We start from the raw sequence: 15705 nt of genomic DNA, 5'->3' as shown, positions 1-15705 counted from the left end.
CTCATTTATTCACTTTGCCCTTAGAAGGTGCTCAGATATGTTTTTTGAAACTAGTCAAACTCCAAAAAATAAATACTTTCTGAATTTTTCTAATAAATTCATTCAACTAGAGTCATACAATGATATAATCTCTTGTGGTAGACTGCAGTTGTCACTATAATTTCAAATCCTTTCTCTCTGTAATCCACTCTAAGACTCTGTTCACAATGATCTGGTTAAAATGTAAATCAAATCAGTGCACCCTTTCTTTTAAATCTCTCATTTCTGTCTTCAGACGCTATTTTTAAAGGAAGAAACTAAAAATCTTGTTTTATTCCTGTTGTCCCGCCACAATTATTAATACTACCTCTTTCGTTACTCAAGACGTCTCAGTTTGGGAGGAAAATTACTTGATTCTCCCATTTACAGAGCACCTACTATATGCCAAGTTGTGAAATGAAACCCAGGATTCTGAATTTAACAAAAACAGTGCCCCATGTTATTTCAGTTTTGATGAGAGGAAGGGGTTACAGACTAAAGAATGTCTAATATAGTGTTAGGTACAATTGAGTGCTGTGATAACCAGTAAGACCAACACAGAGACAGAGAGAAAGAGGGAGATATGAAGGAAGAGAAGGAAGAAGGGAGAAAGAAATAAACAACAATTATTGATGAAGAAATTGCGGAACGTCTTAACTGATGACATATTTGAAGCAGAAAACAGAATTTTGAAAAAAAGAAAAAAAAGACCGAGCACATTGTGGGTAAAGAGCTTTTCAGAGACAGTTATTTAAACAGCACAGTCAATTACTACTTCCACAAATAGTGATTTTGTTAAATAATTTTTTAAAACTCTGGCCTATTATCCCAAAAAGTGTCATACACAAAAATATACAAACCCTTGAATATTTCTTAATACTAACACTATGTAAATAGCTTTCAATAAGATAGCTTCTTGTTTTAAAAGCTAGCTCAAAGAGATTTTTACACCACCCCCCCCAAAAGAGAAAAAAAGGATACAAATGGGCTCTCTTGCCATCAGTATGGATTCCACACTCACCAGAAGAGTTTGGCTTGGAAAACAGGCGGATGCAGCTTCCCCTACGTTCAAAGGGCTGTCCTCTGACCCACTCCTGAGATGCAGAGAGCCTGAGCTTGCTAGAAAATGAAGTGACTTCTGCCTCTGTTCCCCCTTTATATCGGAAAAGGGTGGGTAACCCAATCGGTGGATAATCCAAAGGACACACCCTGTCTCAGATTGATGGGATTGGAGAGGTCCCTAAGTCTTTATACACAAACACAAGAACTTGAGGCTACCAACATGGTCAGATACTGACGTAGATGAAAAAATTTAATACATTTGTGTATGGGAGTGGTATTTGCAGTGTCTGCCAATATTTTAATGTTTTCCTTCACTCAGTGTGGATACATTCTACAAAAATAAGAATGGAAGTTTCTATATACAAAAATATCCATACAACTTATATTTTAACAGAATAAAATGGAGACCGTTTAAATGTTTATCAGTAACAGAATGCCCAAATTTTTATTAACAAATCTGCAACGTCTATAACACACACAGCCGTTCAAAAGAAATTAGTGTTTCATGCATTCACGTGACACCAAATCACCGGTAAATTTGAGATGATCTCACCCATTTTATTCTTTCTTTGCCCTTTGACCTAGATAGTCTATTAACTCTCTTCACCTCATTATGATTTAATTCTTTCATTATTTCATTTTCCCTCTGTCATCTTATTTGAAATTATACACAAATCTTGGTGTAGTTACATTAGTGATGGTGATTAGCTTGTAAAGCCTTGATTCGATGTAGTTGAACACAGATAATCACTTTTACTACCTTTCCCGAAGGCTAATACCTTAGAACACTTTCAATTCCATTTTAATGTTCCTGACTTTTCTACGTTTTTTTTTTAATGGAGGTACTGGGGATTGAACCCAGGACCATGCTTTACCACAGAGCTATTTCCCTCCCCTGTTTCATGCATTCTAGTTCCATATATATTTGTACACATAAATATATAATATATAAAATACATGTATTTTTATCTTCAAGAGATTATTTCTAGAATTGCCTTTTTCCAAAAAATTCATTTATATTTATGTCTAAATTATCTTTTCCCTTTATTCTTTATCCCTTCCTGTGTTCCTGGTTTTCGATCTGAAATTATTTTTCTTTGGAACTTAATAATTCTCTCTAGTATGTTATCTTATTCAAGGCTGCTAACAATGAAATGTTTCATTTTAAGTATTTCTAAGACATCTTTATTTGGGGCAATGTTGATGCTGGTTATAGAATGTTTGAAATAAAATTATACTTTGTGTGATATTTATTATATGTGACAGTGTCACTGGGCTAAGGGATACCCAGGTAGCCGGTTCAGAATTATTTCTGGGTGTGTTCTTTAGGGTGTTTCTGGAATAAATTAGCATTTGATTCTATAGACTGAGTTAAGAGATCCACCCTCACCAGTGTGGGTGGACGTTATCCAATCTGCTGAGGGCCCAAATGGAAAAAAAAAAAGAAAAAAGGTCAAGGAAGAGTGAATCCATCCTCTCTTCCGGAGCTGGGATGTCCATCTGTTCCTGCCCTTGGACTCAGAGCTCCTGGCTCTCAGGCCTTTGGACTCAGACTGAATTACACCACTGGCTTTTCTGCTTCTCCGGCTTGCAGGTGGCAGATTGTGGGACTTCGCAGCCTCACAACCACGTGAGTGAACTCCTAAATAAGTCTCCTCTTCTGTATGCTTTACATCGTGTTGGCTCTGTTTCTCTGGAGAACCCTGACTGATACACATTATTCAAGTAAGAAAAGTGCATCTGGAGGAAATTTTCCAAGGCATAGGCGTCTCCCCCACACCCTTGAAGGAGGCAATCCATCCTACCGTGGCAGCTGGTGCACATGAACATGCAAAAAACACACAAAAATGAATAGATGCTCATGCTCAAACTAACTCTGACTCTCTCTCTCTGCCTTACCGTTGATCACAGCAGTGATTTCTATACAACAGGTTATAAACTTTTTACTCTATTTATTGTCTCTTTCCTCTTATGAAGATTAAATTAGAGGGCAGTTGATTTCTGGATCAAAGATTTTATACCAGAGCTTTGCACATAGTAGGTGGTCTATAAATAGAGTGACCCAATGATTTTTCTCTCCAAACTGGGACACAATGGGGAGCAAAGAAGATAGTGTTAATCATTAGAACAGGAAAACAGGATAAATATCTGCTGAAGACAAAAATGAAGGACTGAAAAATTACAGTGAACCATCAGGTATTCATTTTAAACAGATCACTGTGATTAGAATCTCATGATTGGATTACAAGCAGAAAGAATTTGGGATCTAAACTGTCATTGCAACTTACTGCAGTCTATCACTCAAAAATGATTATCTTTGCATAAGTGTAGTTAAGTAGATGGATTTTAAATATCTCAGGAAGTAAAGGTTAAGTGTTTGAATAGTTTATTACATAAACGGGTCTGGATTTGGCACTGGGTAATGACCTTCACTTTTCTGTCCTTGTCACACATCAGCTTGACATCCCAGAATCCCATTCTCCACGTGTGATGCTGGTACCTGCCGCTGCTTCAGCATCACCTGGGAACCACTTAGAAATGAAAGTTCTCCATCCCCACCCCAGACCTACTTGGGCTGAGGTCTACAATCTGAGTTTTTAAAACCCTCCACTATATATAAAATAAACAACAAGATCCTACAGTATAGCACGGTGAACTCTATTAAATACCTTACAATCACCTACAATGAAAAAGACTATAAAACAAAATATACATGTAACTGAACCACTATGCTGTACACCAGAAACTAACACAACATCATCAACCAACTATACTTCAATAAAAAGGAAAAAAACCCTTCAGATGATTGCGATGCACTCTATAATTTGAGACACATTTCTCCAGGGAGAGGAGGGTAGACTATCCAGATGAGCTGAGAACATTCTCTGTGGGCGGCAGACTTTGTCCCATATTTTATTCAAATTTCACACTTCTTTTGCTTTTAATGGGAAAGCTCAGAAAATATACCCCAGCTTTAGAGAGGAGACCATGAAACTGAGGCCAAGCAGAAAACTGGTTTAAACTCTCCACACCCTGTAAGGCTGACCAGCTGCCTATTTCAGAGTTCAGTCGCTAGAATAATTTTCCATCCTGACAGTAGGTCAGGGACAGTCAATGGGAGGAGAGCTTGGGGGAGCCCCGGCAGGTCTGCGGGAACAGGAGATGGCAGGGCCTCCAGGCTTGCAGCAGTGAAGGAGAACTTGAAAGTCCTTTGGATTTCGCAAGTACCTTAAAAGCATTTGCACTGGGTGGTCCAGGCGAATCCCTGGACCAAGCTGGGGGTGGACGGGGGTCTGCACACCAGCCGTGACTCCACTGGGCGGTGTCTGTGTTGGGCAGAGATGAGTGCAGAAATTGGTCTGGGTCTCTTACAGCCCCTCTACAGGCAACGAGTAACTACCGCAGGTAACGGAGATCAGAAGCCACGTGGGAAGTGAAAAAAGCACAGGAGGGCCTGACTGTGATCCTGAGGGCAGATGGGATTGTCAGGCAGGCAGAGGGAAACAGGAGGCAAGAAAAACTGCCTGAAAACACAGGGAGAAATAGAGTCTTTGCAGATCTGATTAAAGAAGTGAAGATGAAGTTATCCTGGGTTGAGGGTTGGGACTAAACTGAATGACTGGTGTCCCTCTAAGAAGAGGACATGGAGACGTGGAGGCAAGAAGACTGTGGAGATGGAGGTGGAGGTTGGAGCTACGCTGTCACAAGCCAAGGAATGCAGGCGCTTCCAGGAGCTGGAAGAAGCGTGGGAGGGTTCTCTGCTGTTGAAAAACTGTCAGTCAGATGTGGGACTGCCCATTTATTCTCACTCAAACCATCAAAACCTGATAGGACTTTGTCTATAAAATCCTAATGACCAGGGGGCCCATCTTATGGATAGCCTGACATCGCTGACAGGACAGATGCCATCATTTAAATTCCTCAGGTCCGCAGTAATCACACCTGAACACCTGCATTTTTCCACTAACTCCCGGAAATCATAGGTCACATCTGGGAGGCGCTCAGCAATCCTTCTAATGCATGGGAACAGAAAATCCAACTAAAATTAACATAGGATAAAATGACTTAGTAGAACATGAGAGGAGAGAAGAGAGGACTCAATGAGGGAAGAAATCAGCTCCTGTTAACCGGACTTGGGGAGTAGACTGTGTCCAGGCACAGATACACACAGTGCACAGAGGGGGCAGGTCTTGTCCTGACCCTCCTCCCTGCCCACACCCATCTTGCTCTCCTCCTGCTTGGCCTCAAACCCAGGCCGCCCCACCTATGCTGTGACCTCACACAGCTCCACTCCCCAGAACTCCAGGTCTGGCAGATGAGAACCAAGCATATACCCGGCTCCACCTCCTGTTCCATAAAGAACCGTGTTGCTGGTCCCTGTGGGACCAGACAGGGCCATGTGACATCCCCTGTCCCAGGACACTGGGGTTGGAATATGCAGATTACCTCACACTGAAGAGCTGGAATCTGTCCTGGTCCTGGGATGGAGTCGGCCCCACACCAACGCTGTGGGCTCTGGGAGGGACCTGTCACTCAGTTAAACCCAGAGCCCGTGGTTAGGGGCCCCAAGGCACAGCTGAGGACTCAACGCACGTTCTGCCCTTCTGTTCTCAGTCACTCTTTGGCCCTCTGTAATCAGCCTTCCCTCTCCACCACTGATAAAACTGCTCCATCAAAAGTGTTCAAGGAAATCCAAAAAATGCCAGATTTTTCCTAACCTACATCATACTCTTTCCTTCTTGATCTAGTGAAACAGTCTTCCCCTCTGACTTCTGTAACACAACACCTTTATTCCACCATTTATGTGTTTGGCACAAATGATTAATTAAGACATCTATTGAACAAATGGTTTACAAATAAAATGAACTGTTTATTAACAAGCAATGTTGTGTTTATTGAATAACTACAAATTACGATGTACCCCACACTGTGAGGTGGACAAGTTTTGGTGACTCAGGACCTACTTCAGGGCAAAGGCAATAAGTTTGCTGGCAAGTCATTTGCAGCATAAAATATTTCCAAAGAATATGTTCCTTCTTAAGGATTGAAGGTCAAATCTCTTTTAAAAAATCAACCAGGAAATTTTTAGGTAATAGATAAGGATGTAACACATAGCTTAAGTGCTAATTGAATTACATTAAAATGTCTTATACCTGATTTAGCATTTGGCACAACAATGACCAAAAAAAAAAAAAAAAAGGTTGTAACTCATGTCAGAATGAGAAGCAAAAGCAAGCTTAATAAAATAAGATTTTTCTCAATTTAATATTAAAAAAAATAATCTCTTTAGAGTAGGTATCATTTCCTCCTTGAGTGTAATTAATGTAAGCAAATATTATACTAAAAACACTAAAGAATCCCTCAGGCTAGGTTACCTCCATAGGCTTCAATAAAAAAGTCATGATAAACAGAAATTGAGGACAGCAAAAATCTTTTTCTTGTCACATGAAACCCCATCTCTTAACACAAGACCCTTTACTCTTCCCATATTTGTCAAACACAAGAGTTCAGTAGAGTATAATGTTAATATCACAGAGCATCTTGGTCCAGAGCAGGAAGCAGGGTTGACATCCAACCTTCACAGGGGTCACACCACTCGGCTACTTCAGGATGACCTTCTACTTTTCACCTAGTTCTCAGGACCTTCTTTTGGGCTCCTGGCTCTCTCCATCTCCCTGGCGAGCCTGTCTGCCCTCAAGGCCACAGCCAGTCTCTCCCTTGCTTTCTTCACTTTCCGAGACTGTCGGCGAATATCTGCATATGTGACTGGTTGTCGGCACAGGGGCTGCGGGAGGAAAAGATCCAATCCTGGGACCGTCTCTGACCCATCTGAAGACTGGACAGTGATGGGCTCAGGGCTGGTGGGCAGAGACCCTGCGCCAGCGTCACCCAGGGATTCACCTGCCACACCCGCTGCGATTATTTCTAAGATACTTGAGGAGCTTTCCAAAGTGCTGAAAGGTTCTCCTTCAGGGCTGCAGGCCTGGAGTCCCTGCAGTCTCCTGTATGCACAGACTTGCTGGGGTTTCTCCAAGGTCTCCTCCCACTTCCTGCACTTGACCACATTGCCAGGATGGGAGGTAACCCTTGTGACCGGGCTCTTGAAAATGCAGCTGGTCAGCCTCATTGGAAACGCAGCTCTGTCCCGTTGTCTCCACTTGGCTCTGGCTAAATGGACTTTTCTTTTCTTCTCCAACATCTGGGGCATCAGACTTCTTCTGAGCTTCCCCTTTGAAAACAAAGTGAAATGTAAAATTTGAATAAAATTGGGGGTGGAATGACTGCCAGTCAAGGAGAATGTTCTTAGCTCATTGGATAACCACCCTTCTCTCTCCCTGGAGAAATGGGTCTTGAACTGATCTGTGCATCACAGTCATTTGGAGGGCTCTTAAAACTCAGATTTCTGGATCTCAACCCAAGTGAGTCCAGCGTGGGGACAACAATTTGCATTTCTGTGTTCCCAGCTGATGGTGACACTGCTGGTACAGGCATCACACGTTGAGAACTGGGGCATCGAGCAGATATGCGTCAAGGACAGAAAGCTCAAGGTCACTCCCTAGCACCAATTCCAGACTCTTGCCCCTCCACCAGCCTCCTTTGAGGATGTTCTCCTCTTCCCATCTCTGTCACTGTCAACCACACACATGCTGGTATCCCTTACCCACCATAATTTGGACAGAGGGATCACAGTATCATTTGTATCCCAAGATATTAAACTTTTCAGTATCTCCCTTTCACTTTGCTTTAAGACACACAATCACTTAGTTTTCATCGTCCTTTAGTGCCTCATCTCCAGCAAAATCGTGTACCTCTCAGCCCTTAAACTCATTTTCACACCCAAGTCCCACCTTCACTCAAATATTCTCCTGCTCCTAAAGCAACTTAGAAAATCCATATTTCCATCACACAGTTCCATTTAAGCACAAAGAACTCCTCTGTAAACAGTCATTTTTACTCCTCTGACTCCCTTCCTTCCCTGCTCCTCCTCCTCTCTGTCAGTCTGGGCTCTACCATCTCACTTAACACAACAACCAATGCTCCTTAGAAGTCGGTCCTGCTCACACATCTGTTCCAGATCTATACCTTCCTCTAGACAATCCCATCCATCTCCCTGGCTCCAAATATCATCAATGAACTAGAAACGCACACAGAATCGGCACCGACCTGGCTTTAATCATAAAATCCAAGTATCCCTCTGCCCACTCACCATATCGTTGATAAAATCAATGACTCAACTCACCAATCAGTGACCAAGTCCCATGTTGAACCGGGTGGTTCCCCAAATCAATCATGCTTATCTCAGTGTCCCCTAAACTCATTTTTTGGTACTAATATCCCATCTGCCCCTGAATGGCATTCTGGACACCCTACCTTCCCACACTCTTATTCCAATTAATCATCCATTTGCCTTCCTGAATCCACCTGAAGTTTCTCAAATTTTGAATAATTCTTGCACACCTTTCATTTGACCTAAAAAATGCCATTTCCACAGAATGACCTTTCCTGATCCAGCATCGAATTAACATTACATTTTCACTGTGTTAACTTTTTTCAATTTTTAATTTGATTTGTAGTATTATCTATTTATTTTCTATGTCTTCCTGACTAAGTCGGGTACTCGAGAGGACACATGAGGAACTGAATGTTTACACTGATGCAGTCACATCACTTTCACGGCTGAAGGAGCTCAGATATCTTTTCTGAGAGAAGTTATTCAAACTCCAAAAAATACTTTCCAAATTTTTCAAATAAATATACAGAACTACCAATATTAAATGATTTCATCTCTTTTCTGGTAGACTGCAAGAAATTATTCCTAAGATTTCAAATCCTTCCTCTCTGTAATCCACTCTAAGACTCTTCACAATAATCTATTTAAAATGTAAACCTAATCAGTGCACCTTCCTTTTAAATCGCACATTTCTGTCTACAGAAGATATTTTATAAAATAGAAAAGCATAAATCACATTTTATTCCAGTTGTCCTGCTGTTATTAATACTACCCCTTTTATTACTCAAGATGTTCTAGTTTGGAGGGAAAATCACTTGATCCTCCCATTTATAGATCACCTATCATATATGCCAAGTAGTGCACTAAAACTCCCCACTCAGAATATAACTTAACAAAGTCATTGCCCCAGACTATTTTACTCTTGATAAGAGAAAAGGGTTATAGACTAAGGAATGTCTAATAGTGTTGGGTATAGTTAAGTGCTATGATAAACAGTAAGATCAACACAGAGACAGTGGCAGAGGGAGATACGGAGGAAGAGAAGGAAGAAGGGAGAAAGAAATTAACTACAATTATTAATGATGATGAGATTGGGGAAAGCCTAACTGATGACATATCTGAAGCAGAGAACAGAATTTTTATAAAAGAAGGAAGAAAAAAAAAAAAAAAGACCAAGCACATTGTGGGTAAAGAATTTTCTGTGAAGGAAAATAATTTAAACACCCTAGGACCAAATACTACTCCCACTACATAGTGACTTGGGTTTAAAAATATTTTATCTACTATCCCAAGAAAGCAGCATATATAAAAATATACAAAATCTTGAATTATTTCTTAACAAATATTAACACCTAGGAAATAACGTGCAATGAGGTTACTGCTTGTTTTAAGAGCCAAAGTCCACTAACTTAAAGAGATTTTACAGAAGGAAAAAAACATACAACCGGACACTCTTGTCATCAGTTTGGATTCCACACTCACCAGAAGAGGCTGGCTTGGAAAGGTCGATGTAGGTTCCCCCATCTTCCAAGAGTTGTCTTCTGACCCACTCCTGTGATGCAGTCTGTGGTTTGCTGGAAAGTGCATTGACTTCAGCCTCTTATTCCCCTTTTATAGAGGAAGAGGGTAGATAATCCAATCGGTGGATAATCCAGAGGAGACACCCTATCTCAGATCAAAGGGGTTGGAGAGGTTTCTAAATCTTTATACACAAGCACAAAAATACGGGGCTGTTGACACTGTGGCATGCTGTCCTAGATGAAAAAATGTAATCCATTTGTGAATAGAGGTGCTATTTGCACTTTCTATCAAAACTTTACTGTTTCCTTTTTTATTGATGTACAGTAACAATTTCTGGTGTACAGCACAATGTCCCAGTCATGCGCATATTAATGTTTCCTTTTTCACTCAGTATGGATGTCTTCCACAAAAAGTTATGAAAGTTATGCATCTCACAAATTTTGATGTTGTATTTTCATTTTCACTTAGCTCTATTTATATTTCCTTTGAGAGGTCCTATCAGAACTATGGATTTTTTAAAAATGTGTAAATTTCCAATTGTTTGGTGATTTTCCAAACAAAATTGACTTGAAGGATGGTCAGAGAACATACTCTGTTTGATTTCAATTCTTTTAAATGTGTTTATGTTTATTTCATGACCCAGAATATGGTCTATCTTAGTGAATATTCCATGGTGCTTGATTTGAGTGTGTATTCTGGTGCTGTTGGGCAGAGTATCCATTACGTCAACTGTGTGTCTTATAAACGTCAGTAGATACTGTTGTTTGATGGATTGTTCGGTACTTACCTATTCTCACTTTGTCTAACAGTACTATCAACTGCTGAGGGAGATGTTGAGAGGGGCGTGGAAGTTCCCAACTATAATTTTGGATTTGTCTACTTGTCCTTTCAGTAATATCAGTTTTTAATACATATATAGATGCTGTGTTGTAACTACTGTCTTCGTGGTGGATTGACCCTTTTTTCATGATATAACATCCCACTTTGTCACTTGTAATTTTCTTTGATCTGAAATCCACTTTATCTTACAGCAGTATAGGCACTTGGCTTTTTTTAATGTTTGCACCGTGTAAGTTTCCCTCCGACGTTCTGTGTAGAACTGAGCCCCAGCCCTTCGCACATGCCAGTCTAGCCTTATTCTTGCCACGTGTTCGCCCAGCAAACTCGCTACCCGCTCACAGCCCCGCCCCCGGAGAGCCACTCCCCCAGCTCCAGGGGCCGCCCCCGGGCCGGTCGCCGCCCACGACCCCCGCTTCCCAGGCAGATGCTGGTCCCCATTCCCAGGCAGATCCGGCTCCCGCCCAAGTTTGCACAAAGTAAGCAAACGAAAAGCCCTCGGCCGGAGGCTAGGGTGCGCGGCCGCTGCCCCCGCCGGCAGACTCAGGTGGGAAAGCCCGAAGATCCCCATCTCCGCCCGGCAGCCCGAGACCGGAAGCGGAAATGCGGCGCGGCGGGGGCGGGGAGGGGGCGGAGTCTTGCCTACGGCGGGGAGTCCAGGCCGGTCAGCACGTCGGGGCGGAAGCCCGCGTGACGCGCGGGACTCGGTGAGCGGCGGGAGGGCAGGGGCTCGGGGGAGTCCGGGGCGGGGTGGGCGGGCGTGGACGGCGGGCAGTCCCTAGTCACGGGCTCTCGCGTCCCAACGTCCCTCTCGGGAGCCCCTTTTCCTCCCCAGGGGCTTCGCATCATTTCCTCGGCCTGGGAAACTTATGTTTTCACGCTGCCCCCTCCTCAGAGTCCCCCGCATCACTCTCACCTGGGGGCCACCCTTCCCACAACCCCAGGGTGCTTTTGGCCACGTCCGAAGATGCTCTAGGTTGTCACCACCTGGGAGGGAGAGAGAGGTGTGCTGGCACCTGGGGGTGGTGGCCCGGGACGCTGTTCAACCTCCTGTAATGTACAGGACGGCCCCCATGACAAGGAATTTTCCAGCCTCGAATGTCAGCAGTGCCCCGGTTGGGAAACCCTGCTCAAGGGTCTTAAAATCTCTGAAGTTTTGAATGAACTGTGGAAATCGTCTACAATTCAGCTGTCACTTGTAGGGCCCGTAAGTGACAAGTCGTTTTTAAAGTGTCTCGAGTCGCCATAAAATCTCTGTCCAGCCAAATGAGCTGAGCTAATCAAATGCACACAGTGTGAAGCTTTTTGTCCCATTTGGGGAGCAGATGGCTGGATAGAATTCAGCAAAAGCTAGCCACGTCCAACAGTTAAATCAGTAAATACACACGCACAAAAGCTGAATGGGGTGGTTTTTCTATCCAGTAATTGTATTACACCCTATTAAAAGCCTCAGAAGCAATATTTGTACTTTTTTCCCCCCACAGACAAGAAAAGCATCTCTGGATCTAAAGTTTCTGTTGACAACGGCCTTAAAGGTCCATGTGTCCTGGGTGATCTGTGGATTTCTGTGTGACCAGGTGAGTAGTGTATGGAACTTGTAAGATCAGGTTCCAGCAGCTTCAGCTGTGTGGAACTGCTCAGGGGCCTTACCGTGCTCAGGTTGAAAACGCAAGGAGTCGCTGAGAGTCTGGGGCTAAAAATTAAATTACTCAATGTCCTTATAAAATATTCAAATGTTTAAAATTTTGATTAAAACTTTTCTTTGCAGTTGGTTCAAAACTAAGATGATGTAAAAGGTTTACCTTACAAAGTCTTGCCCTCACCTGTTCGTGCATTCTATTCTTAGCCACCTATGGGTAATTACTTTTATTGGCTTACCATGCATTTTTAACCTTACAGGTTTTCTTTAAGTAAACGCAAGCAAGCAAATATATTATCATTTCCACTTTACTTACACAAAACATTGTGGAACTGTATGCATTTTTCCTTGCCTTGCTTTTTTTTTTTTTTTTTTTTTGGCTTAACATATACTGAAGATTTTTCCATTGTTAGTGCATAGAGTACTTTGCTCTTTTTAACTGTGAATAGTGTTAGAAACCAAAATCTAGACACTGGGTGTGCTAAGCGCATCTGGAGTATCATGGCTTTTAGGACCTTTCACTGGATATAGCTAGGAAATACACATTTTTTTAAACCATAAGTTTAGCATATTTCTCACTCAAATTTAACTTTACAGTGGCTTTTTTCCTTATCTTCTTTGATTTCATATTAATCTCTCATGTGTTATATTAAAAATGTTGGTTCCTAATAACACTAATCTGTTTACTTGGTGGTATTCTCCATCAGTGTATGTAACAAACTACTCTCCGAAGCTTTGCTGTTCTTTCCTAGCAGTCTCGCTTCTGGAAATATGCTCTGAATGTAAACCTCCCAAAATACAAAACAACATATACACATGAGGTTATGCATGGGAGGATTATTTCCAACAGCAAAAGATGAGAAACAACTCAAATGTCCATCAATAGGAAACTGGCAGAATTGGCAATATACTTTGTTTTATCGTCATACGAAAGCATTTTTTTCCGAACTGTGTTGTGATCATGTTTCCAAGTTGATGTGCAGTTAGGCTCATTTGGTTATTTGTTTTCAGTGGGAAGGATTGCAGTTGTGTTTTTAAAATATGGTTCCAAAGTCAAAACTATATAAAAAGTCATGTCTAGGGGAATCTAAATTCAATTCTCGTCTCCTCAGTTATTCTTCTGCCCTTATTGGTTACCATTTACATTCATTTGTTTTATCCTCTCTGCATTTCTTGATCTGGTAGATAAGAAATAGCATCAGTGTGGTTGCAACATGCATCTCTGTTTCTGTGAATAAGATCTCAGTGATTCCACCAAAGGCATTGTCCTTGAAATGTTAGTGGTAGAAACCAGAATGTGCCATGTAGAGTGAGCAGGAGGGGAGAAAATGAGACCGAGTGAAAAAACTGGCTGTGATGAGGGAGACTGGGTGATAAATGGGAAGAAAGCTGTGCTCTTGGGGTAGATTTATTTCGCTGCTGAAAATACTACGTTGGGTTTAAATGGTGTGAGGAAGTCTGGTGGAGTGGGAGAGCTTGAAGAGAGGGGGGACTAGACATAACTGATAGTGTACAGCTCCTAAATGTGGGCGGGATGGAACACAGAGCAGAGCTGCAGAGCCTGGCCCAGGACCTCATGCATGCTAAGCACGTGTTCCACCACTGAGCTATACCCCTACCCCCCTGATTTATTCATTATTTAATTACTGCATAAAAAATTATCCCAAGCCTTAGTCCCTCAAAACAACAAAAATCACATATCATCGCTCACAGTTTGTGTAGTTCAGAAATTCAGGAGCAGCTTAGCTAGAAGGTTCTGGCACACTGGAGAAAAACCTTAAGAAGGTAACGAGTGTTTTCATGTGTTCTGCACTAGATGTATCCTCAAAAGGCACAAGAGTTCATATTGGGGAGAGTCATTATGAATGAGATCAGTGTGGCCAGGCCTTCAGCGTGAGCTCCTCCCTCACTGTGCACAGTAGAATTCATACAGGAGAGAAGCCTTACGAGTGCAGTGCTTGTGGGAAAACCTTTAGGAAGAGCTCACATCTGACACAGCACATGAGAACTCATACTGGAGAAAAACCTATGAGTGTAACCAGTGTGGAAAACCCTTCAGCAGTAGCTTTCCTCTTACAGTGCACGAGAGAATACACAGTGCAAGAAACTCTATGGACGTAGTAACTGTGGGAAAGCCTTTAATAGTCTGTCATCTCGTAAGAAACACGTGAGAGCTCCCACTGGAGCAAAACCCTGTGAGTGTAATCGTTGTGGAAGGGCTTTCAGTAGTAACTCTTACCTGTCTGTGCACAAGAAAATCCATAATAGGTAGATACGGCTGCAGTAACTCTGGGGGAGCCTTTGCTGACTTCTCATCCCTCAGACACCTTGGGAACTCTCACTGGATGTGTAAATTGTCTGTTGTAACAAATTGGCCCCAAAACTTAGTGGTTTAAAAACAGCAGGCATTTATTATCCCACAGTTCATGTAGGTCAGGAGTTCAGAAGCATTTTGGCTACGTAGTTCTAGCTCAGGCTCTCATGAGGTTGCAGTCAAGGTGCCACCTAGAACTGTGCTCGTCAGAAGTCTTTAGGACTGAAGGGTCCCTTCTGAAGACAGCTTACCTCACGTGCCTGACCAGCTAGAGCCAGTGGTTGGCATGGGACCTGCAGTTCCTCACCATGTAGGCCTCTCCACAGTGCCGAGGGTCTTTACAATATGGCGGCAGGTAAATGATCCAGAAAAGGCGATGCAGAAGCCGTGATGTCTTTTATGACCTAACCTCAGAAGGATATATTCTTTCTTCATCTGTATGGTGTTGGCCACCCAGAAAGATCCTGACTCAGTGTGGGAGGGGCCCACACAAGTTATGAATACTAGTAGGAAGAGATCACTGGGAACCATCTTGGAGGCTGGTCATGACTCAGTGAAGAAAAGCTCTCTTCAGACCTTCACCCTCCCAATTTAATCAGTATGGAGTGGCATTCTGTAACCCACATGTTAACTTACTCTGGAGAGAAACCTTATAAATGCGGTCTATGTGGTGAAACCTTCAACTCAACTCAGAATGTTTTTGTGCACACATGCAAAAAATTGCCTACTGGGGAGAAACAGGAGGAATGCAGTTCTGTGATATCTCTGGTGAATCAGAATGGTTCACACCAAGAGAAAACCCTACAACTACCATCAGAATGGAAAACCCTTGAGAGAACGCTCACCCCTTAAGATCTATGTGAGAAGTCACACTGGAGGAACACTGTGTAAGGAATGTGGGATGGAAACCAACTGGCCCTGAGCCTGGGGAGGTTGATGGACTGCATCAGTGGGCTTATTTGTCGTGATACAAATATTCTCCAGTGAACTATGGTGATAGCTGTGCATTTCTGCGAGTCTACTGAAAGCCACTGAATTGTGCACTTTAAATGGGTGAATTTATGTGGTCATGTTACTAAATCC

General features: G+C 42.5%; 1 protein-coding gene across 1 annotated transcript; it reads right to left on the bottom strand.

Annotated features, from left to right (window-relative positions):
* Nucleotides 1–6709: 6709 nt before the first annotated feature.
* Nucleotides 6710–9835, bottom strand: LOC105078402 (methyl-CpG-binding domain protein 3-like 2B). The gene is made up of 2 exons (XM_010966950.1): nucleotides 9794–9835; nucleotides 6710–7309 (listed from the first exon to the last, which is right to left on the bottom strand). The coding sequence occupies exons 1-2, from the start codon at nucleotides 9833–9835 to the stop codon at nucleotides 6710–6712; spliced, it is 642 nt and encodes a 213-aa protein (XP_010965252.1).
* Nucleotides 9836–15705: the final 5870 nt, after the last annotated feature.

The sequence above is a fragment of the Camelus bactrianus genome, chromosome 22 (genome assembly GCF_048773025.1).
Source record: "Camelus bactrianus isolate YW-2024 breed Bactrian camel chromosome 22, ASM4877302v1, whole genome shotgun sequence".
NCBI lineage: Eukaryota > Metazoa > Chordata > Mammalia > Artiodactyla > Camelidae > Camelus > Camelus bactrianus.
The sequence above is the reverse complement of the archived record's forward strand: the minus strand, read 5'-3'. Positions and strand labels throughout refer to the sequence as shown.

Coding starts and splice junctions, on each gene's coding strand:
- LOC105078402 (XM_010966950.1), bottom strand. CDS start 9,835: ATGGGGGAACCTACATCGACCTTTCCAAGCCAGCCTCTTCTG. Junction 7,310..9,793: donor TTCCAAGCCAGCCTCTTCTG/GTGAGTGTGGAA, acceptor TTGTTTTCAAAG/GGGAAGCTCAGAAGAAGTCT.